Source organism: Vigna umbellata, chromosome 5, assembly GCF_029865625.1.
Source record: "Vigna umbellata cultivar VRB3 chromosome 5, Vumbellata_1.0, whole genome shotgun sequence".
NCBI classification, from domain to species: domain Eukaryota; kingdom Viridiplantae; phylum Streptophyta; class Magnoliopsida; order Fabales; family Fabaceae; genus Vigna; species Vigna umbellata.
This window is the reverse complement of record NC_142169.1, coordinates 61,774,237-61,798,635: the sequence shown is the minus strand read 5'-3', so window position 1 is coordinate 61,798,635 and position 24,399 is coordinate 61,774,237. Positions and strand designations below refer to the sequence as shown.

General features: G+C 32.0%; 3 protein-coding genes across 4 annotated transcripts; 2 read left to right on the top strand and 1 right to left on the bottom strand.

The window, feature by feature from the left end:
* Positions 1 to 4,776: 4,776 nt before the first annotated feature.
* LOC124830724 (uncharacterized) lies at positions 4,777 to 7,881 on the top strand. 2 transcript variants are annotated; one of them, XM_088092162.1, is made up of 4 exons: positions 4,777 to 4,981; positions 5,408 to 5,455; positions 6,248 to 7,008; positions 7,165 to 7,881. In XM_088092162.1, exons 3-4 carry the CDS (start codon positions 6,275 to 6,277, stop codon positions 7,646 to 7,648), a joined length of 1,218 nt encoding a protein of 405 aa, XP_087948288.1. In that variant the 5' UTR covers positions 4,777 to 4,981; positions 5,408 to 5,455; positions 6,248 to 6,274; the 3' UTR covers positions 7,649 to 7,881. The 2 variants fall into 2 exon arrangements, with proteins under 2 accessions (XP_087948288.1, XP_087948287.1); XM_088092161.1 differs by lacking the exon at positions 5,408 to 5,455.
* Positions 7,882 to 14,223: 6,342 nt separating this feature from the next.
* LOC124830726 (fiber) lies at positions 14,224 to 16,977 on the top strand. Its single transcript, XM_047304523.2, has 3 exons — positions 14,224 to 14,398; positions 15,420 to 15,502; positions 16,629 to 16,977. The coding sequence occupies exons 1-3, from the start codon at positions 14,320 to 14,322 to the stop codon at positions 16,656 to 16,658; spliced, it is 192 nt and encodes a 63-aa protein (XP_047160479.1). The 5' UTR covers positions 14,224 to 14,319; the 3' UTR covers positions 16,659 to 16,977.
* Positions 16,978 to 20,161: 3,184 nt separating this feature from the next.
* Positions 20,162 to 21,535, bottom strand: LOC124830727 (uncharacterized protein At4g00950). The gene is made up of 2 exons (XM_047304524.2): positions 20,934 to 21,535; positions 20,162 to 20,652 (listed from the first exon to the last, which is right to left on the bottom strand). Exons 1-2 carry the CDS (start codon positions 21,477 to 21,479, stop codon positions 20,563 to 20,565), a joined length of 636 nt encoding a protein of 211 aa, XP_047160480.2. The 5' UTR covers positions 21,480 to 21,535; the 3' UTR covers positions 20,162 to 20,562.
* Positions 21,536 to 24,399: the final 2,864 nt, after the last annotated feature.

The following is a 24,399-nucleotide window of genomic DNA, read 5'->3' as shown; positions in this document are numbered from 1 at the left end:
TCATAAAATCGATTACTAAAGCATGATCGAACAGTCATTAACAGAAGACCCATAAGAGAGCGAACGTACCAAGAGCGAACGTACCAAGACCGAACGCTAATACAAAACCGAGCACTACTAAGAAATCGAGTGCTAGTACGAGACCGACCACTACTCATAGACCAACTACCCACCTAAGACCGAACGGTCATGAACGGATAAGACTAAAGAGTCTGAACCCAGTTAATGACCCCAAGTACCTGAACATGGCCGAGCGGTCAATCAGCGCACGACCGAGCGGGCCGAACACAGTTAAGACTGGACGCTAGTAAGACCGAACACTATATTCAATCGAAGACTAGTACAAGACCGATCGATCATTAACTGAAAAGCTCCACGAAAGCAGAACTTAGTTAAGACCGAACACAAGAGGAAGGTCAAATGGTCATCGGCTTCCTCTTCTCAGATTGCATAATTTTACAGTAACTGTAGAATTATGAACTACATCTTTACCCATTCCCAACATTTCTCCCAACTTCTAATCCTCCAGACTTGTATCATATACCTATTTACATTCTTCTAAGGATATCAAAACCTTTCTATACATTTTCTAAAGGGTTTGCTACCAGATTCACGTTCCAAAACTACATCATCATCAACTTAAAGACTCAAATTCGATTCTACTGGTTTTTGGCACAGTTTGAGTGACTATGGGTCTATAACCAGTCCTAAATATCTTCCCTAAAATCTCTCCACTGACCAATTCAACGTCTGACACCAAATTCCCCTTTTCACTACCTCACTTCCCCAAGATTCACTGTAAGACAGTACCAGTAACTCAGCATAAAACCAATTCAACATAATCACAAATTTTAACAGTACAAACAAGCAATACCAATCACCAAAATCACTCAATTACATACACATCAATCTTCAAATAGCAGTTACATACACAGTAAATTCATTAATTAAATTAACTAGCTTCCCTTACTTCAAAGCAACTTGACAGATTTAAGCTTCTTCACAGTTTTACTAAACCGAAAGTGATCCTAGGACAGCCTATAGACATTGGATCGATGAAAGGAAACCAACCATCGAATCAGGAACAGAATCAGAACCCAGATGAAGAACCCATGAACACATGTAAGCCGAACAGTGTTTGCATGTACCAGAAATTGCAAAAATTTCAAGAATTAAAGAGAGACAAACTTACCAGCTCTAAAACAAGAAATTGATCGGTGGAATGGAAGCTCTTGACACTAGGATTGCTTAAGCATGGTCAGATTGTAGAACAGATGAAGTGATATGGAAGAAATCTAGAGAGAAGAGAGATAGAAATTAGGAAATAGTGGTTCTAGAGAGATAAACAGTTTTAATATAATGATCTGAGTGTTTATATATTTCTATTTATACTGTTGATATATTTCAATATTAAAAGCTCAGTTTAGTTATTTTAATACATCTATCTACTCTATTATTCTATTTTCTGGGTCTTTACATTTTACATATTAATTCTTTAAGATTAAAAATTATAACTTTAAATCTCTTTTGATACTTGAAATTTAAATTTTGTATTACGTGAAAGTGTTTATAAAATTTATATTTTAAATGTCCTTGTATTTTGAACTAAGACCAAACATGTATTTAGCAATTGCTTTTTATTTAAATGACTTAAGGTGATAATTTATTTAAAAAGTTCGTATAATTTTGGATTCAAGGAAAAATATTTTGAAGTGTTTTAAAAAATTAAACCTAAATTCATATAAACTATAGGTAAAAGTAATTTTCTTCAAAATAGGCTACAACTTCTTACCTAGCTTATTTTCCGAGTTCTGTGGGCTAGTCCATTGGCCCGAGTCTATTTTTACAATTTCAGCTTTAAATTATTTAAGTTTATTTATTTCTTTGCTAATATAGAGTGTAACATTCTGTGTTTATTATAATATTTGAATAAATTTATACGTTTTTTTTCTTCTTTGTGAACTTACTGATGTATGTTGTTTTTGCCTTTATCAAATCTAATTTTTTGCTGGTTTTAATAAGCAATATTATAAATGGAGAATTTTATTGTATGATATCTTATGTATTTAAAATACATAGTTTAACATTGTTTAATTGTTGTGATAAGTTTTAAATTATTATCATTAATTACAAAAATGTGACTTATGATATTCTAATCCAAGAAGGTTAGATATATAAGTTTAAGATGTGATAAATTTATGATGGGCTGGATTCACACTTGATGCTTAAATGAATTGTGTTTTCACTTTTTTTTAGTATTTATAAAATTGTTTTCTTATCAAACAATCTTGTATGGCACAACATTATATAAGAAATCTTAGCGTTTAAGTTATAGTGACAACTCTACTCTTTCATGGTTCATGATTCCAATACAAATAACTGTTTCTTTTCCCAATACACCTTATAATCTTTTATAACTAAACACGATTTTATCTCCCTGAGCTTTCAAACTAATATTTTATGCTGTACTTGTGTATTTTTATGTCATTTGAAATCTTTGTTTGATAATTTGAGTCATATATAACATAAAGTTTAAGTTCAATTCTCTGTATTTATTTTAATAATATGTTATGTGTCTTTTTTTCTCATATGTAATTTCAAATATATTTTATATTTTATTTCATAAATGTATTGTCATGCACTTTCCTTCCAATGGATCAATAATAGTTGTGATTGGATAGCCCTTAACAGTAATGTTATCATTTAGTTTCATTTTGTGCAATGCAGGTATTTATTACCTAAATTATATTTGTTGAATATAATTAGGGATGATTTTTCATAGGTCTAAATAAGTGTTTTAAAAATAAGTAGAGTTACAAGTCATTATTTACTTAACAAATCAAGCATCTTATAAAGTTACTATATTTTCGTGGGATTAAGTGGTAACAACTATCCCATAATACGAATAATAAATATAATACTATGCATATTCATAATCAAACAAGGGTTTTATAAAAATAAACAATTTTAAAGAAAAAGCTTTATACATCTATATATATATATATATATATATATATATATATATATATATGGCTCATTTTGGTTGGTCAAGTGTTGAGTGTTAGCATTATGCAATGTGATAGTATTTGATTGGTCAATTTTAAAAGTGATAGGAAGAATGTAAAATAAAAATTATTAGCGTATTTATCATAATAAACTAATTTTTATTTTATTTTGTAACTTGAAAAAATTTATTTTTACATTTTGAATTAATTATAATTTAATTAAAGATGCACCAGTAAATATCAATGTTTTTTTAAATATTAATGTGACTAAAAATTATTTTTAATACATTTTTATTTCATAAATTCAATAAATCTAATTATCATAAATCATAATTAAATCAATTATCATAAATCATAATTAAATCAATTATCATAAATCATAATTAAATCAATCTTTTAAACATGAAAATTCAATTAAAAATCTAAAATTAAATATTAAATAAAATCATAAATATCTATTTATTAGTGTGGTTTCTTAAAAAATTGTACTCTTCTAATATGAAATGTGTGAATTAGGAGAATTTAATTTGGTTAAACGTTGTCTAAAACTTTAGTTATTTAGAAATTGTCATAAAATCATTTATCTATTGATTTGAGAATAATAATGAATTTATCTCTCATTTATTTTTTGGTTGTTTTATTGATATGCAGTTATGAAAACGATTGAGGGAAGTTTTTAAAAAATTGCAGTTTTTCTCTATTAATTTGATTTTAAGTTTATAAAGTCTCTTCCTTTTAGTTTTTTTACTTAAATTGATTAAAATAGTTATCATTATTCCGATTATCGAAATTATTTGAAGAATAAACAATCATATATTCTAATTGTTTTTATTTATGATGTTTTTCAAATTAATAAATTAATCTGAATAATTAAAAATAAATTAACTAATCCTCATGTATTTATTTAGATTCTTTTATAGATATAATTTATTTATATTTTATATATTATTTTTACTACGTCAGCATATGTCAAAGTCGATAACAATGCTTAACCTAAATTATTTGAAAGGCGACTGTGTGTGTATATATATATATATATATTCATGTTCACCTACTGCATGTGTAGTGAACAAATCTTGCTATATATCGCAGTTATTGTTATTTACTACTATTAGTTCTGGATTCCACCATACAACAAAACTTCTAAGCTTACGCAAGCACATTGTTTTATAAACCCACCCAACTAGTGCAATTTTTATCATAATGCTCCGTCACCTCAATCAACAATAATCAATTGTTACTCCATACTTTTGTAAATCAATAATCATGAATATTTACTAATTTTTTCATTTATTAATCTTAAGTTAATTTCCTACAAATAATAAGTAGAAAAATTACAAAAATAAGTTGTTGGTGAACAAATTTCATAACTAGACCACAAAAGTTAGAATTTATAACATCTTTACCAAATTAATTAATATTTAATTCCTAGGACAGGCCGAAATGATGTTTGGCATACCTAGAGGATTGGGATTTTCCAATGCCATTGTGCACCTTCATTATAACAAGAAAGGAAAAAAGAAAAGTGAAAGCTCACTCTTGTGATCTAAGAAAGATAAGACTGCTTACTTAATTCTTATCATATGATGGCCCGCTGGAGAGATAATCAGCCTTTGATTTTGGCGCTCACTGCCACGTGTCACTATCGGAGCGTACATGAAAACCTCTTTAGATTGATTTCCCGTGGGGCCACCATTGCCAAGCGCACACACCAACCATTTGACAAAGACTGCGTAAGTAGTAAGAGATAATGCCGAAAACGGCGTCGCTGTGGTCCTAAACTTGGGTTGTTATCGTGTCCATGACGGAGCAGAAAAAAGGGTGTGTGAGAAAACCGACAGCATGGAGTAGTAGAATGATAACGAAAACGAAAAAACAAATAGCATCATCTCCTTCTTCTTCTTCACTCGCTCATTCAGTTGGATCCATTCATCCCTTCATTCACCTTCATCTGTGATCTTCCGCTTTCTTACTTGGTTCGTTCACTCAATCCTTTTCTCTTTTCTCCGTTTTCGTCTCAATTTCTTCGTATGTTTGCATATTTTGTGTGATTAGTCCCGGGATATGGTCGTTGTTTTAGTAATATGTATGTCTGTGCTTATTTTAGCAATTGACGTGTTTTTGGTGGCTCAAATTTGTGGAGTTTGTGTTCGTTTTCTTCAATTGCTTCAGATTTCATTTTGGTGGTGACTGATTTATATGCTTGTTATGAACATGGTTGGGTTTGACCCTTTTTATCTGTTTTGGAGCCTTGGAGAGGCACTGCTGCGCAAGAGGGTTTTTAGTTTCTGTATTATATCTTCCCCGCCCTTTTGAACTACTTATATGATTTGGTGAGCGCATGTGCAAAACCCAAAAGTCTGTAACGGGTTTTGTTAAATTTGCGTCCCTCTTTTATGCAGGGTACGTTTACATTTTCAGTTCAAATGGTGGTCTCCATCGTTTTCCAGGTTTTTAGTTATTTGCATCACAGGTTTGGTGATTTAGATACGCATACACATACACTGGAAGCATGTTCTATCAATAATTTCTGGCTATTGCGACATTATTTGACTTTTGTTATTGTATTTCCTTTGGGGATAGATTAAAAGAAACCGAATACGAGAACTATTTAATGAAAATTAACAAATGAGTCATCTGAGTTTTCCCACTGGGTGGGTTTCCTAATAATAACAGAATTCTAAATGGTTAGTTATCGTTCCCTGAATAAAGAAGAGTCAGATTTGTTCCTGCTAGAAAAGCCTTGCTGCTTACTTGGCTTAAGTAACATCAATATGCTGTGGATTTGACGTAGGCTGTCCATGGTTGAATAGGTGGGAAATGTAAATGTATTTGCTTATGACAAAGATGGTATTTGAAAGATGAAGGTATACTCGGACATAGCCTTTAGTTACAATCAGGGACAAATGCAGAAACGAGTTAGGGAAGGAGTCAATAATGGACAAACTTTAGCATATATAATTATATTTTTAAATATTTAAGTTTATATTTTTTTTATAAAATTAGGGTATACATATACTATTCTTTAACAACAAAATTGAGTGGTTGGGGTTGCTTGCCAAACCTTGGAACTCATTCGCTTTGAGCATGTTGCTAAAACATCGTAGAGTGTGTTTGGACTTCAGAGTTTGGGCTTCTAATATACCATTATATGAATTCCTTCTTGCATATTTCTTTTATCTTTTGTGTAAATGTTGTATAAGATCAGGCTTTTTAACTACTAATTATTCTATTTTGTTCAGTAAGTATGAAGAAAGAATAGATAAACGATGGCGGGAGCAGAAGCAAGGGCTCTGTGGCAGAGAACTGCAAATCGTTGTTTTGTCCAAGAAGATGCAAAGAGAGCTCCCAAGTTGGCTTGTTGCCAGTCTTCATGTGCAACATCAAAAGTGGTTGATATTGAGCCTGCCAGTACAGCGGATGAATCTGATCATACTGCAGTTAATGTTGCCCATTTTAACAGGAAGTCATCAGTTTCTAATCTATCACCAGACTCTAGGTGGTGGTTGCATTTGCAGCCTAATTATGGGTGTCAAAAGGGTCTAACATATGAACAGTTAAATGCATTAGATGAAGAGGTAGAAACTTTGATAGCTAGTGATGTAAGTAAGAATTCTCAAGAATTTCAGGAATTAATGAATGTGATGGCAAAACATGAGATAGTGGACATTGAATGTGTTGGCTGCTCAGAATCCTCCAAGAAAAGTAATGAATTTTCATTGGAATCAGATTATTCTTGGATTGAAAGTGATAAAGCCGAGCCATGGTGGCGGACTACAGATAGGGATGAATTAGCTTCGTTTGTTTCACAGAAATCACTCAACCACATTGAAAATTGTGATCTTCCCCCACCACAGAAGAAGCATCTTAGAGGATACCCATGTGCACGCATGAATAATTGCAAAACAAGGACGGGAAGTTTAGATTCAGGATTGATGCATAAGAACCAAGGGCCTTCTGCCCGTGAAGGGCTTTTATATTTTGCTTCTGATAAATGTTCAAGGTATTTTGCTGTTGATTTCATTTTACTGCATAATGATATATTCTACCATAGATTTTATTCTGCTACTCTTTTATTTTTCTTTTACTCGAGAATTCGTGCACATTTTGTGCTTTTTATTTGAATAATATTTGTTTGTCCCTGCATCATGTGTTGCAGTGATACCCCAAAGCATGAGGATTCAAAAAGGAGTCAACCGATTTTCGATGAAAATCCCAGCAAAGCTCAACTAATGGAAGCATTGTGTCACTCTCAAACACGTGCAAGGGAAGCAGAGGAAGCAGCAAAAAAGGCCTACGCAGACAAAGAGCACATTGTTACTCTCATTTTTAAACAGGCCTCACAACTTTTTGCCTATAAGCAATGGTTACAACTGCTGCAGCTGGAAACACTTTGCAGTCAGATTAAGAACAAGGATCAGCCAATCTCTACTCTCTTTCCAGCGGCTCTTCCATGGATGTCCTATGAAGGCAAAATCTCACGGAAGAGGAAACAGAAAATATCCAATGCCAAACAAGAAAGGCAAGTCAATGCAAAATGTGATATTACAACATATGCTGTTGCCTTTGCTTTAGGATTGAGTCTTGTAGGAGCTGGCTTGCTTTTGGGATGGACAATGGGTTGGATGTTGCCTCGTTCATAATTCTGTAAGATTTAATCGTAGCCCTGCTTGTCATATAGATTGATGAACAAAGGCAATTTGGTTAACAAGAAGTGTGGCTACAATTATTTTACCGGATATGTATGTAATTTTGTAGATTTGTTAGTGCTTTTTCTATTGTAAATTATAAGTTGTGCTTTGGTATTGAGTCTGTTTTGTTGATGAGATGATGTACATAAACTGTGTAGATAATGTGAAAGAGCTATTTTTCTTTAGATACCTCCCTCCATGGGAAGTAGATTCTTTATTGAGCTATTTTGTAGGTACTAACTGCCAAAATCTTTATGAGTGACTGACTACCCTTATAAAAATGTTGGAGATGACTCTTTGTTGAGGAGATATCTTGGTTTTATGTATTTGTTCTTATTTTCTCGGATCCTACCTGTATTAAACTAACTTTTCTGACCAAGTCTAGTCAATGGACGGCTCCAACAATTTCATTAATTTAGATTGACAATTAATTGAGCTTATGTGTAGTTCATTATTGAGCTTATGGATCAATTATATTTGACCTAGATTGTTTCTAGTGAAATATACAAGTTTTTATAAGAAGAAAAAAAACATTATGCTTAATTTCAATCTTTTACAGAATTTTTAGCTAATTCAGAATTTTCTTTTAATAGTGAATTTGGTTCTGTAGTTGATTATTAATGGAACAAACGAAAAAGAAACTCGAGGGATTTACTGAGAAAAAGCTAAAATCAAAAATGCTAGCATTATACAGGGACGTCTGCATGTAATATAAAGGCATGCAGAAGGTACTGAAACAGAGCAACTAACTAAACTAACTAAAACAGAAAAGAGAATTTGAATTATAACAGCTAACACTCTCCCTTAATTCAAATTCTCGAAGGACACCATTCCAATTTTTGATCGCATATTCACGAACTTATCAATGGCTAAAGGTTTGGTACATAGATCTGCCAATTGTTCCAAAGTCCTGCAGTATGTCAACTTGATCCTTTCCTTGTTAACAACATCACGTAAGAAGTGAAATTTCACTTCAATATGTTTGCTCCTCCCATGGCTGACAGGATTCCTGGCAAGGTTTATGGCTGAAGTATTGTCTATTCTCAGTTCCACAGGTTCTTCCAGAACAATTCTCAGCTCAGATAATAATTCTTCAATCCAAACTCCTTGGCATGCAGCATAGCAACCTGCAACATACTCAGCTTCGCAGCTGGACAGAGCAACGACAGTTTGCTTCTTGGATGACCACGAGATGGGTGCTCCATTAATGAAGTATATGAACCCGGAAGTACTTCTCCTCTCAACAGTGTCACCACCATAGTCAGAATCGCAAAAACCTGTGACCTTCAAACAACTTTCCTGGTTTCCAAAAGGAAACAATATTCCATAGCCAGTGGTGCCTTTTACATATCTGAGAATACGCTTGGTAGAGTCCATATGACTTTTCCTTGGTTGGCACATGAACCTGCTTATCAAGCCTACACTAAACATTAAATCAGGTCTACTGTTACACAAAAATCTTAATGACCCAACAACCTGTTTGTATTTTGTGGCATCTGCATATTCTTCAGCATCGTTATTCCCAAGTTTTATATTTGCCTCTAAAGGACTTTGAGCTGCATTGCACTGGTGCATTTGGAATCTCTCAAGTATTTCATTTGCATACTTCTGTTGGTGCATAACAATACCTCTTTCAGACCGTGTGAACTCCATCCCGAGGAAATAATAAAGTTCTCCCAAATCTGTCATATCGAAGTCTCTTTTCATGTTCATCTTGAATTTATCTACATCCTCCAGCCTTGATCCTGTTACAAGTAAGTCATCTACGTATAAACAAACAATTAACATATTACCTTTTGATGTTTCTTTCACGTAGACACTGTGTTCAACCTTGCATTTTTCAAATCCTTGATTTATTAGAGAAGAGTCAATCCTCTTATTCCAAGCTCTGGGTGCTTGGCGTAGACCATACAAGGCTTTCTGCAACCTATAGACCTTTCTCTCATCATTCTTAATCTTAAAACCTGGAGGTTGTTGTACGTAAACCTCTTCTTCCAACACTCCATGAAGAAAAGCAGACTTGACATCAAGCTGATAGATCTGCCATCTTCGAGCACAAGCAATTGCCACCACCATACGAATGGTTTCCAATCTCGCCACTGGTGCGAAGACCTCGTCAAAATCAATGCCCTTTTTCTGCAAAAATCCCCTGGCAACGAGACGTGCCTTATACTTTGACACCGAGCCATCTGGATTTAGTTTTCTCTTGAATATCCATTTGACACCAATGCTACATTTTCCAGGTGGGAGATCAACTAAGCGCCACGTGTTGTTCCTTTCAATGGAGTTAAGTTCTTCCACCATTGCATTCTTCCAAACAGATTGTTTAAGTGCATCATCAACACTCACAGGCTCTGCCTCTGCCATTAGAGCTATGTGGATTAGACTCCCTTCCTCATCAATAGCAGAATCTGAGTATGTCTCATAATCGGAGAGTCTTGAGGATCTCACAATCTGCCTTCTTGGTCGTTGATTACCAACTTCAACACTGATGTTCTCAGCAGGGTCATCCTCAGTTTCAGGTACAACCTTTGTTCCTTCTTCTTCTTCAAGATTTTCGAGAGTTTCTCGTATCACGATTCTTTTAGGATTCTTATGCATGCTGCTCCAGTCCCAGGTTTCCTTTTCTAACACAAGCACATCCCTGCTGATGACCATTTTTTGCTTCTTTGGATTGTAGAGCTTGTACGCTCCCGTGGAATGATATCCCATGAACACCATAGGTTCACTCTTGTCTTCAAGTTTGGTACGTTTCTGATCTGCAACATGAACAAACGCAAGGGAACCAAAGATTTTTAAATGCTTTACAGAAGGTGTGTTACCTGTCCATACTTTGAGAGGCACCTTTCCTTTGATACGCTTTGTAGGACATCTGTTTAAGAGATATACAGCTGTAGCAACTGCCTCTGCCCAGAAATCACGTGGCACGTTCTTTTCTTTCATCAAACATCTTGCAGTATTCAGGATAGTGCGGTTTCTTCTTTCTACAAGAGCATTATGTTGTGGGGTATATGGAGCAGTAACTTCATGACTTATACCTTTCTTTTGGCAGAAATCTTCAAACGCATGAGAGGTAAACTCACCTCCACCATCAGTTCTAAGAACCTTCAACGTTTTTCCACTTTCTCTTTCCACACCAGCAATATACCTCTTGAACACATCAAGAGCTTCTCCTTTCAATTTGATCATATAAACCCAACACATTCTGCTGAATTCATCCACGAACACGATAAAATACCTATTTCCACCAAGGGATGGTGTATCTAAAGGACCGCAAGTGTCCGCATGTATGATATCAAGGCATCCTTTTGATCTCATCTCTATTTCAGATCGAAAAGCTTTTCTGGGTTGCTTGCCTGCCAAACAAGATTTACAATTATCATCTGGTATAGAAATATGTGGCATACCTATTACCATATCCTTTTCTTCGAGCCTTTTCAAATCTCTGAAATTTAAATGTCCATATCGTAAGTGCCACTTCCAACTTTCCTCGTTCTTAACAGCTGATAGACATTGTATATTCTCGGTTCCATCGAAACATACTTGAAATGTTCTATTCTGAGAAATCTTGCTAACCAAGACTAATCTATTTTTGCTGTCGTATAGCTCAACCTTATTTTGATTTCCCATAAACACAGTAAAACCTTTCTCAACCAATTGTCCAATGCTAAGGAGGTTGCATTTCATATCAGGAACATACAACACATTTGAGATAACTACCTGAGAACCATTCCTTCTATTAATCACCACATCTCCTGCACCTTCAACCTTTAATGTGCTATCATCAGCGAATTTAATTTTGCTCTTCTTGGTCTGTTTAAGATTGACGAGCCACTCCTTGTTGCATGTCATGTGATTTGAACATCCAGAGTCGAGATACCAGGTCTTGTTTAAAGAATTTGTACCTTCTGTTGCTGTTAACACCATCAGAGTTAGCGTTGTCTCTGTGTCCGAGTCTTCTTCAGCAACATGCGCTTCTTTCTCCTTGCTCTTCTTCTCTTTGGATTTCTCTGGAAAACACTCAGACGCAAAGTGACCATACTTATGACAATTGAAGCATTCTATATTCCTTTTATCTTTCTTCTTTTTCCAGCTTTTCTTGTAACCTTTCTTGTCTTTTGAATCAGATGTACTAGTATCGGATTTCTCATCCGGTTCTTCATTATCAGCGTTATTTCCTTCTTTCTTCCACTTCCCTTTTCTTGGTTTTCCTTCCCATTTCTTGATCTTCCTTTTCTCTTCTCCTTTTACATATCTGACTTTCAGAGCTTGATCATCACGTTTAGATTTCCTTTCAAGCTTCCTCATTTCATAGGCTTCTAAAGAACTTTGAAGTTCCTCAATCTTGAGTTTAGAAACATCCCTTGATTCCTCAATGGCAACAACTATGTGGTCAAACATTTCCGGTAACGACCTCATGATTTTCTCGATGACCATCGTGTCTGTAATCTCTTCACCACAGGCTTTCATTTGATTTTTGATCGTTATGACTTGACTAAAAAACTCATTTATTCGTTCACCTTCCTCCAATTCCAGATGCTCGTACTGTCTTCTGAGTGCTTGAAGTCGCACCTTCTTCACTTTTTCTCCTCCCGAATAACATCGCATCAAAATACCCCATGCTTCTTTAGCTGTAGACGCGTTCTGAATCTTTTCAAAATGGACGTCATCAACACATTGATGAATGAGCATCAACGCTTTATCATCTTTCTGCTTGAACTCCTTTTCTTGTCCTTCTCTGCCGGAAGAATCATCCTCTGTCTTCTCAATGACTCCACTTACACCTTGCACACGAAACACCACCCTCATCTGGGTGCTCCAGCGGTTCCAATTTTTATCTGTTAAAATTGGAAGTTGTGATGATGAAAGATCAGCAGCCATTCTCACGAGCCAAGAACAATAATCTTGAACAACAAGAAAGACACCACCGGACACAACAACGAACAGGAGAGAACCCACGAAAAACCCACACGCCCAAGGTAAGAGAACCTTGGCTCTGGATACCACTAATGGAACAAACGAAAAAGAAACTCGAGGGATTTACTGAGAAAAAGCTAAAATAAAAAATGCTAGCATTATACAGGGACGTCTGCATGTAATATAAAGGCATGCAGAAGGTACTGAAACAGAGCAACTAACTAAACTAACTAAAACAGAAAAGAGAATTTGAATTATAACAGCTAACAATTATGTTCTACTCATAACTCAAATATTTATTTTCTACTCAATTTATGTGAATTAAATCGATTAAATAATTCTAATAAAATTTATATTCAAGATTTACTAAACTAAGCATCAAATTTTATCTAATATGAAAAAATCTCTAACTTTCTTGTCTTCACATCTTCACAAATTTAATGATTTTGAAGTTCTAAAATTGTATTTCACCACGACTACATTGTAAACATTCAAACATTTGAATAGAAAATAATAATTTGAGGATTGCTAGAAATAAAGGAAAGAATAGCAATGCTACACTTACATAATTTTAAAAATAAATTAAAATAATTGGTCCAAATGATTTGAGGATGAAAAATCTGAAACGATCTAATTTTAAAGGACAGATATACTAGCAATACAATTTTGTATACATACATAAGTTAAAATTTATTGGAATTTACAAAATTGTGAGTCCTCCTAATTATTCTATAAGCATTTTTATTAATTTTATAATTCTTATTAAAGGTTAACTCATAATAGCGTGTTAGAAATATGTTCAAGAGAGTGCTACTAATATTATTCTTTAAAAAGGTACAGCCCTCATTGAAAGAACTGAAACTATGATAAAGTCTTTATCATTTGGATTCATAAGCCTAACATATTTGACATAATATTTGTTAATTATATTTAATCTGTCCAAAAATTATAAGCAAAGACATTGTAGACGTCACATGAAGAGGAAAACTAAAGAAATGTTGAACAGTTTTCTTCCCCTGACCAATAATATATTTTCTTCCAAATCGTCTTACCTTTGCATAAATACAATATACAACTCCAGATGGTGGGCTCCCTCTATCAGTCTGGGTCTCCATTGCAGGCTCAATGTACAGTGTTTCTCTCTACACTATTTCATATTTTTCTCTGCACTTTTACATTTTTTTTTAAATTCTAACATTAAAAAAATCTTATATCCCACTTATTTTCTTCAACTAATTTTGAAATTTGTTAAAATAATTTCGAAATCTTTTGAACAATTTTTTAAATATTTAATAAATTTTGAAATATTTGAAACTTTTGAAAACTTTTTTAACAAATTTTAAAATTTGTTAAAAAGTTTTTTTCGACAGTTGAAATTCGTTAAAAGTTTTTTTTCTCGATAATTTCGAAATTTTTTAAAGGATTTTTCGAAAGCTTTAACAAATTTTAAAATTATTGAAAAATGTTATTTTTGAAATATTGGATACATAAAAAAATGTAGGGTGGTGCAGCTCATTGGCCCATTAACAGCCCACTAGCGGCCCAATATGTTACACAGAAGAATAGATGGGCCGGAGTTGTAGGTTCAGCAATGTAAAATTGAGAAGGAAAAAAATAAAAATAAAAACCCACACGAGAAGAAGGTAGAAGATATACTAAATTGAAGCAAAGAAATCGAAAACGAGAAAGAAAGAACGAAATCGAAAATGGCAGTGATGGAGAAGTTGAAGATGTTCGTCGTTCAAGAGCCTGTTGTCGCCGCTTCCTGTCTCATCGCTGGCTTCGGTATTCTCAAAAGCCCTAATCTTAACTATCCCCCTTTCGCGAATAATTTCATGTCAGAAACTCCATTAGTGGTGACTGATTTATCTTTCTATCTGCAATTACATTTTGGGATTCATTCGTGTGAGATTTATGAATTCTGCACTCGATTTTTGGAGAATTATAGAACTTTAAGTGCCAGTGTTTCAACGGTTTGGATGTAGATTTTAATGTGATTCGCTATCTGTCAGAATACCCTGGACATTCAGCTTGTCCATTGTTAATTAGATGAGTATCTCCTAGACCTAGCAGATTATTTACTGTGCTTGTGAAATTTCTTTTTATGTGTTTTTACTCGTTTTGTTTGTTTTAGTGTGACTTCAGTGTGCATTTGATGCCTTTGATATTAGATTTTTTACTTTTGCTGTTCAGAAAACTGTTATCGTGAGTCTTAATCCTCCTTTAATCAGGCTAATTCAAATTGGCACATAGCATTTGGATCTTTAATCACGCTGATTCAAACTGGCACATATGATTTGGATCACAATCATTAAAATAATTCCTGTCTTTCTAACATCTTATTTGCTTGAATATGTTATGCTTTTATATGATAGGACTACCTGCAGTTTGGCATGCACCATTTGAATCACATTGAAGAAATTGTTCTAGTCTGAAGTTTGTGCATCCAATTGCCTGAATCTTTTCTGCTTTTATTTGATAAAATTGCCTGACTAATAGGGACGAATTCAAATTGCTCTTTAAATATCCTTTTAAAAAATTAGGGCTGAAAATAAAAGCATAGCGTTCTATTTGTGGTTCTTGGCTCCTGTCTCTTGGCTCCCCTGGTGTGTCTGGAAGGGCAGAGTGATAGTGAGGGTTCTGCCTCTGGTTTTAAAATTTCTTTTGATTAATGTTATCTATAACCAGTGTATTTCTGTAATGAGTCTACTCAAAATTAGAATTAGTTTAAAATTGTGCATATCTTGGTCATAGTTATTTTCTACTGACAGGCTAATCACTTATCTTGCCGCGTAATCCCCCGCAGGTCTATTTCTTCCAGCTGTTGTGAGACCCATGTTGGATTCATATCAGGCAACCAAGCAACCTCCTCAACCTGCTTTAAGTGATGTAAGTGTTGCTTTTGACACAAATTTTGTTACACTGTTTTCAAATCCAAGCAGTTCCATAAATCTAAATAATATTTTTGTTTCATCGCTGATAAGTAATAATACTATTCATACTAAAATTGATTTTGGTGGCGCTATCTCCTAAAATTTAAATTTCCAGAGTCCAGGATAAGCTTCAGTTGTTACTGATGTCCTTAGAGAGAATACTCCGTCCCCTTCTTTCTGAATGTATAACTAATAAAAGGTTGTTTTGAAACAACCGAGTTTCAGCATCAGAACGTATGATCTGCGTTTTGAAAACCATCCCTAACTTTCGTTTCATCCACTCTCGCTCAACATTAGACAAACCTTCTTGATGTTTTTGTGCCCTCCGCATTGGATGTTAACCCTCCGTTAGTAGCAAGAATTGCTCGTTTTGAAGGGTTATAAGAACATTTCTAACGGGAGCTAATGGGAGTTGCATAAGGGGTCGCTCTTAAACTTTAGAGCCAGTTCGTATGTATTATTGCCGTTGAAACAATTGCGCGACAATTCTGATATAAAATCGTAGCTTATACAAAGTATTTTTTAGATAATTTTTTCCTATGAATACTTCCAAAAAAATTAAATAAATTTGATTACGTTAAAATTAATTTATTTACAAGATATTTTATATAATTTCTTTCGTGTTAACTTTTTAAAGCAATTATGCATAATTTCATTTTAGTTTTTGAAGAGATTAATTTCATTATTTCTTATTTGATCTTAAAAAGTGTTTTTTGAAAACATTATTCAGACAAATGACCATTTTTTTTATTCAGACATAAGTAATTATGCATAATTTCATTTTAGTTTTTGAAGAAATTAATTTTACTTTTTCTTATGTGATCTTGAAAAGTGTTTTTTGAAAATATTATTCAGACATATGTCCATAAACTATCACTCTTAACCATCCTTAAAACCTGTGAGACCATTGCATCCTTTTTATGTTCATTGAATCGATACTGAGACATTGAAGTACTAAAATCCAATGTGAAATTAGAGATGCAATCCCACCGTAGTTGATCATTAGAAATGCTATAAGGACTTTTCGCCACCAACAATACCACATTAATGGTTTCCTGATATTGGTGTCTCGTTTATTGCAGGTGGTTGCAGGTATGACTGGTAAAAAGTAAATGGGGAAAAATTGCTGACATGCTTGTTTGAACTTATTTTAATTGTCAATGTGAGAGAAATAAGACTACGGAATATTGGATTAGGTTCCCTGTCTGACGGTCTCATCTGTTCCGGAATCAGTCAGTGGTTTCAATTCATATTAATTTCAGTTATGAGTTGGGTTGAAATATCAGTTATTTCTGCCGCTTGATTAATTCTGCTGTACTAGAAAATATGATACCTTGAACTGTTTCCATGGATCAATTGTGAAGGATCTTTTTATAGGTAAACTCATGGATGTTATTTTGGTTGGCATTTAAATATTGAAACATTATAACATCTTCACGAGGTATAGGCGGTTCTCTTGAATACTGAGAATTTAAGTATCCCCAAGCAAATAAAAGCATTCTAGCAACGTTCTTGCTAACTAGCAATCACACATGTATGAGCATATTTTAACTCATCCATAAGATTTTTATGTCATGTATTGATGCAAAAGACTTTCTAATTACAATTTTTTAACATAAAAATATTGTTCTAGTTTTATTCGAAATTCGAACTGAGGATATAATGATATTTGGAACGATACATCATTTTTTTTAAGTAATCATATCTGCAATACGGTTTACTAAAATAAATGTGATTATAATATATGTTGTAAATAAAATATACACAATTTGTTGTTGGTTATTGTTGAATATAGCAAACACTATATGATTAATCTCTAGTGTTATACACATGATACTCTATTTATAATATAAAAAAATAATAATTAAGTTCAAAATATAAATAAAAAATAAAAAAATTAAATAAAGATAAAATAAAAATAATATATTTAACATTCCATTTCAAGCTTGTGTATATAAATTATAGAAGACGAAATAACAATAAGAAAACTCTCTTGAAGAACAAATCTGGGAGATTGTTCCATATACTTCTTGCAAATTGTTGATGCGTTGTTGACATTTAGTGGATAAAGAGATCATCATTGAAGGACCACCACGATTATAAATAAATTAACAAAAGTCATCTATGTCAATGGAGAAAAAACATATACGGACAAGTTAAATGCAATAGTGACAAAAGGGATGTCAGAAAAGACAATAGCAGAAGAAGTCATTGATGAACAAGAGAGATAAATCCTAAAAATCTATAGAAAATAATATTGGACAGCGGTGGACAACCGCGAAACTTCAACTAATATGAGTTTGATAAAGGAGATTACCATTAGTAGTGGATGGATGACCAACAATGGCTGAAAGCGACACACTACGCCGGACTAAGTTACTATCAACAATGGATATGGCCTGCAATGACAGACAACAATAGACTGCAAGGAGTAGATTGTCATCATAAATGGATGGGACATGCATTGGCAGACAAAGATAGACTATAGGGATTAGATTGTACCAGATAGAAATATACTCTCTCCCACAACAAATAGCGGAAATGATGGCGCGATCATGATAGACAATTAAGGTGGAAGATCTGGCTCTTCAAAAGAATGGTCTCCTTTATTCATCAAAGCACCTAGAAACAAACTCTCCTCACGGGAAACGACGGTGGACAAAGGCCGCCGACAGTGGACGTCAGTAAAAAAGACATTGTAGAGAATTGAAATTAAAAGAGAAGGATTGAGGTACTCAGACACAAGTGTTGAAATACAAAATTTTTAGAACGACCAACTAAGACAATCAAAATCATTTGATCGAAACTAGAACTTCGACAGGAACAACGTCAATGGACGACACCGTTATAACAAAAAGTGTAATGACAAAAGCCTCAAAAATATTTTTCTCTAAGAAAAACTAATTATATGAGACTAATTTTTCTTATATTAAATATACAGTATATTCTATTTATAATGATAAAAATAATTAAATTTAAAATATAAATAAAAAGTAATAACAAATTAATTAAAGATGAAAAAATAAAAATAAAATAAATATAATATATCTAAATTTATTATAAAAACATAATTAGTTAGATTTTATATTTCACATTTATAATTTTTATTAAAATAGTATTTTGTTTACCTACAACCTATATAGACCAGAACACCAACACCATTTGTGAATTTAATTTTTTAATTGGGATATAAAATCCATTTAATGTCAGAAAATGAAAATTTTCTTTTCGGTTATACATAGTAAAATATAGTGTGTCCCACAGGGATCTTTTATTTCTCTCAAACGGGCTATTTGTGTAAATAAAATTTGAGAGTTTATTGTGTAAATTATTCTAAAATAGATTTATTTAAGAAAATATTTTTATCATCAATTACCTATTAGTTGCAGTTAACTATTATTATTGTTTTATTTTAATGTTTTGAAATTTGCAATAAAAAAAATTTGAACATTCAGTTTCTCGGTAGGAAAGAGGAAATAGAATGAAACGGAATAAAATAAGTAAATATATGGTCTACTTAATAAAAAAAGAAAAATAAATATGAGTGATGTTTTTATTAAATAATAAATGAAGGATGTATAGAGAGAAAAAAGTCATGGAAATGCATTTTTTTCATTTTATTCTTAAAGCTAAATTTATTTATTTATTGTCTTTTCCATAAAATATGAGATATTAAAGTTACATTTTAATTTTATTTCGAAATTTTTTTCCATATTTTCTCTTTCACCAAATAAAATAAAAATTTTCTTTATTTATAATTGTTTTTTTCTGTAGGAGAACTGACCAAATTAAAAAATATGTAGAAAATTAAATGTGACTGCTAAATTTTGCACATCAAAGACTTCGATAATATTATGTGACCAATTATTATTTTTTTACAGTGAATATTAAATTTTTAAAAACATGAAAAAAACAAAATTGTTTTCGACATAAAGTCAAGAATCATGATTAACATTCATTTATAACTTCGTCTTAAAGTTTTCGTAATTATCATTAGTTCTTCGTCTTTATAATTTAAGTCGAACAAATAGGTACCCATCAAAGACAATAGACGTTCAAATAAGTTATATATGTTTTATTAATTATTATAAAAAAATCTTAAATTCGTAATTTTCTACCTCTTTATTTCATCTTTATATTTATAAGTTTTAAAATAAACTTTTAAAGAGAAATAGTCTAATCACACCCAAAAAACCGATAAGAATGTTTTATTTATAAATATATTAGATTTGTAATACTAATGCTTCATAGTAAAATTATTGAGAAGCCGATTTATAAAAACTTGAAATTGAAAACCATCTTTTTTCCAACATTAGTTTAGAATAATTGATGGTCTGATCGATCAACTACATACCACTTGTTATACAATACAAAAATTAAATATATTCATAATAAGTAATGAAACTAAAATAATGATAAAGAAAAAATGCATGTGTGTGAAAAAAACCAAAAGTCTGATAACAGCGATTTACAAATATAGCCATGCGTAATAAATATTCCTAAGAAAGCAATAGAGAAAGACGACAGCATGGTTTTGAACTGTTGTGAGGGAAGAAAGAGAAAGACAAAGACGTGAAAGAAAAATATTCAAAGAACTCGTACAATAAAGAGCATGTGTGAAAATATTTAATTTGTTAATTAAGCCCCCATTGATATCGTACCGACAAAACATGAAGAAACTTGTGAACTGTGATGTGCGTCCATGTCATTTTCCCTGGGCCATGGCCATAAGATAAGATGGAGACTTTAACAATGCCTTCCCTGGATTTTGATAATCATAATATACCTACTTCAATTTAACAACAATTCTTACCAACTAAACCAAGTAAATAAACATCATGTACATCTTTCCAGGTTACAAGCATCGTAGCAGCAGAAGAAACAGCCTTTCTGTCTGCAACTCTTCTATCTGTCACAGTCATCTCATAAAGTAAAATATAATCAGATACATTGGATAGCTCCTAAAGAACTCATCTTTCACCACACAATGCATTCCAAAGAAATTGAAATGTGACCCTATGCTTTAAGGACACCGCCACACCCATCTTTCTTCACTTTCTTACTCCTCCGTGGAACCACCAGCTTCAACCCTTCACAAATACTCGTCTGCAAAAAAGAATTATACATTGCAAGATCAGACACCCTTCCCATTTTAACGACAGATCTGACATAAACACACACAAATTAACTTTGTCACATAACTTTCGTGACGCCGAACCCTTCGATTTTTACTCCACTAAAAGTAGCAATTTTAAAAGTAGCTTTATTAAAGTGAAAGACTGATAATACAGGCTAAGAATCGAAGTCCCAAGTGAAACACTGAACAAGTAGGATGGCAGTATTTTCGAAACAGAGGTGGGATGGAGAAAGTAAGAGTAAAAGCTTACCCAGACGCCAGAACGTTTGATGCTTTGGATGGTGTCAGTGTCCTTAAAATCGGTGGAAGAAGAAGAAGAAGAAGAAGAAGAAGGAAAGACGTGACTGGTCCCAGTGACCTCTCTTCTTTTGAGTTTGAAGGGCTTTTTTTTCCAAGAACCAAACCAGAGAGAGTCCTTGAAGTCCCCGGCTTTGGAGAGAACCATGGCCCCAAGCACCTTGGTATCAGAACCATAGCAGTTGGAGGCAGTGATTGTGAAGGAGGGAGAGCGAAAGGTGTTGATGGTGGAGACATAGGGAGAGGGTACGAGCAACCTCGGAGGGAGTTCCAAGCACTTGGGTACGATGTCGGCGGGGTCGGAGAAAGGGATGAGGGCACTGCATGGCCGTGGTTTTCCTGGTTGTTCTTCCCACCGGAAAGGAACAGCTGCAGAGGTCTGAAGTGGCGGAGTAGCCATTCCTGATCTCTCTGGGGACGCCATTCTTGGGATGGAGAACAACGCTAACCGTCCTATGTTCTTCTTTTCCTCACTTTCATTCTCATTCTCAAAACCCATTCTTCACAGCTGCTAATATTCTTACTTTCTCCTGTCAAACCTTTCTCTGTTAGATCTTATAAATAAAAGTTAACAGAGAATATCTCGTCAATAAAAGCTACCAAATTCAATATTATAATAATAAGTTCTTTCAACAAATATTATTATATTACAGTTATATTATTAATGTAACAATTTTAATTATGTTATTTTATCTTTAATACTTATTACGTGTATGTATTATAAAAATTAGTATTAATATTGAAATAATTACTTAACATTTAAAATTTATAAAAAAGAAGGTAAAAGTTAAAAAACTATATTAAAATTAATTTTTATTTTGTACAATAATTAATAAAATAATATGTTAATATCAACAAAACTCAAATAGAATTATAAAATTATAATATTGTTTTAAAATAATGATATGGATTATTTGTTGAATCTATTTTATCATTCTTTCTTATTTAATTACTATTAACGTTCCCTCTCGTGTTAGAGTTATACTTAAAATATATATATATATATATATATATATATATATATATATATATATAATCAAAATAATATTAATTTATTCAAATATTTAAATGTTATTGAATTTACAGCACATAAATAAATGTTAATTTTACTTTATAAATAATTTTTGTAAAATTAAACTAAACTTAATTTTTTTTTCTAAATTAAAATCAGAATAATTTAAAATATATTCTAAATAAATTTGTAATATATTAGACTTATCATATCACGTGCTATTATGTTATCAAACCACGTTTTATATATTTTAGATATACATAGGTGTTAAATAATATTAATTATAAATAAGATAAATTTATAATACATATATGAATGAATATTAATCTCATCTTAAAAATTAATTTTAAAAATTAAATTAAATTTAAAATTTATTTTTTAATACATCAATTTATCTTATCTATCTATGTCCTATTTATTTATCTTGTAGAAAGGAGTTAATATAATTTTGTTACTAATGTATTGGATAGATGGAAGAAGATGAATGTAGCACAGAATAGTGGGTGAAATGTTGTGTATCGATGTTTCTCTCTTGTTGTTTACTTAAGCATTATTTGAGTGGCAGAAATTTGTGAAGATGTCTCCCATAGACACCCGTGCATGGAAGACCCTTATTTATCATTACACCGTCACAAGAACCCCTTTAAGAAAAGATTGTGTTCTTCTTTATATACATCTATTATTTTCTTAGTGTTTGTCTCTACTCAATATGGCTTATCTTGTAAGCTTTCGATACCAAATTCGAGTGGAAATTTAGTTATATTAGATGAACACAACACATAGTGAGATTCCTAACGTCACATGTCGTTTCAAACATAAATCTTACCTATCAAGGCTAATAATGTCTCTACATCTATCTCTACTATTATATAACTTTTTATATATCCTTTATTAACTATTTTTTTTCTAATAATTTTAGGTTGATGGTCATTTATTTATTTTTACCTGATCCATATTTTATAAATAATTAGATAACTTCTGTATTCAATAAAAATTTATAATAAATTTTCTAGCTACGTTTATTTAGATAATATAAATCACTTTACAACAAAATCAACCGGATTGATTTTGCAAAATCATTGTACGTTTAAATCTTGCAAAATATTGTTAAAAATACTAGTTGTTTGCACTTACTATCAATTAATCTTGTATTTTTGTTATACTTTATACATTAATATATAAAATATTAAAATTAACTAATAACTAAAATTTAATATAATAATTTTTAAAATTAAACTTTAAATTTAATTCAATGTTACAAAATCGAATTATAAAATTTACATCATTTATATATTATAAATTAATCTTACGTTAATTTGAAAACTGTGGGAGTTTTAAGTTTTATTTTTCACGCTCAAATCTCTCTCTGTGTGGGGGTGATGAATTAAGAAAACTGAAATTAAGCTTAGAAACTGTAGACCGAAAAGACCACCAAAGGAAGCACTCTTTACTCTCTTGTTTTATTCAAATACGTCAAAATTCATCATTATGTTCACCACCACCCTCACAACTGCAAAGTCAACAAGTATATAAAGTAAAGCAGAATATAGTACTATTTTTTTTATTTTATTTTGTAATCCTTCTAAATTTTTATTTTCGATTCTTGTTATTTTGTTTTAATTTCTGAAAAATATTTGTTTCTTTTATTGTAGTAGTTTTTATACTTTGAATTAGTTCTTTTGAAAAATATTTGATATGGACTGAAAAACTATTATTACATATTATAGGAATAAAAAAAATATATGCTTCCGTTATAGATTTTCTCCGCTGTCAGAAATAGAAAACCAAAATTATATTAATATAAGTCAATGTTTATGAAAGGCCACTTTCAGAGAGAAAAGTAATTAATAAAAGGGTCAGTTTGTTAATTTAATTAATTGACTTGTTATAAGCTCAAATTTTATAATGTGAGAAGAAATTTAATGTTTATTTGACAAGCTCTACAGGTAAAACATGAATTATCTGTTTTATTTTTCTAAAACGTAAAAGTTCGAGCCAATTTTTTATAAAGTGCCATATAGATATAACAAACTATACAGTATCACTTTGTTTTATTTTTACTTTTTATAACATACAATAAACAATATAAAAATGTAAATAATATAATGGTATATGAATTATTTGATAACATTTTCAATATTTTATGTCATCAGCTTTCTTCGTACTATTTCATTTACCTTGAAGTGGGTAAAAAAGAAAGAAGATTTTTGCCTATAGAAGACAAAACAAAGTCGGTCGTATGGGACAGACACGCACAACACCGACACTTGCAGACAGTCATTGAGTAATAATGCAGATAACCAGTTTTTTTCAACAGTAATACTATAATATATGTATAAAAACCTTAATTAAATAAAATTATGTTTTCTTTCAATTTAAAATTAAATTATATTGTTAAAATAATCAC

Coding starts and splice junctions, on each gene's coding strand:
- LOC124830724 (XM_088092161.1), top strand. CDS start 6,275: ATGGCGGGAGCAGAAGCAAGGGCTCTGTGGCAGAGAACTGCAAATCGT. Junction 7,009..7,164: donor GCTTCTGATAAATGTTCAAG/GTATTTTGCTGT, acceptor CATGTGTTGCAG/TGATACCCCAAAGCATGAGG.
- LOC124830727 (XM_047304524.2), bottom strand. CDS start 21,479: ATGGGTTTTGAGAATGAGAATGAAAGTGAGGAAAAGAAGAACATAGGA. Junction 20,653..20,933: donor TCAAACGTTCTGGCGTCTGG/GTAAGCTTTTAC, acceptor TCTTTTTTGCAG/ACGAGTATTTGTGAAGGGTT.
- LOC124830726 (XM_047304523.2), top strand. CDS start 14,320: ATGGCAGTGATGGAGAAGTTGAAGATGTTCGTCGTTCAAGAGCCTGTT. Junction 14,399..15,419: donor CTGTCTCATCGCTGGCTTCG/GTATTCTCAAAA, acceptor AATCCCCCGCAG/GTCTATTTCTTCCAGCTGTT. Junction 15,503..16,628: donor CTCAACCTGCTTTAAGTGAT/GTAAGTGTTGCT, acceptor CGTTTATTGCAG/GTGGTTGCAGGTATGACTGG.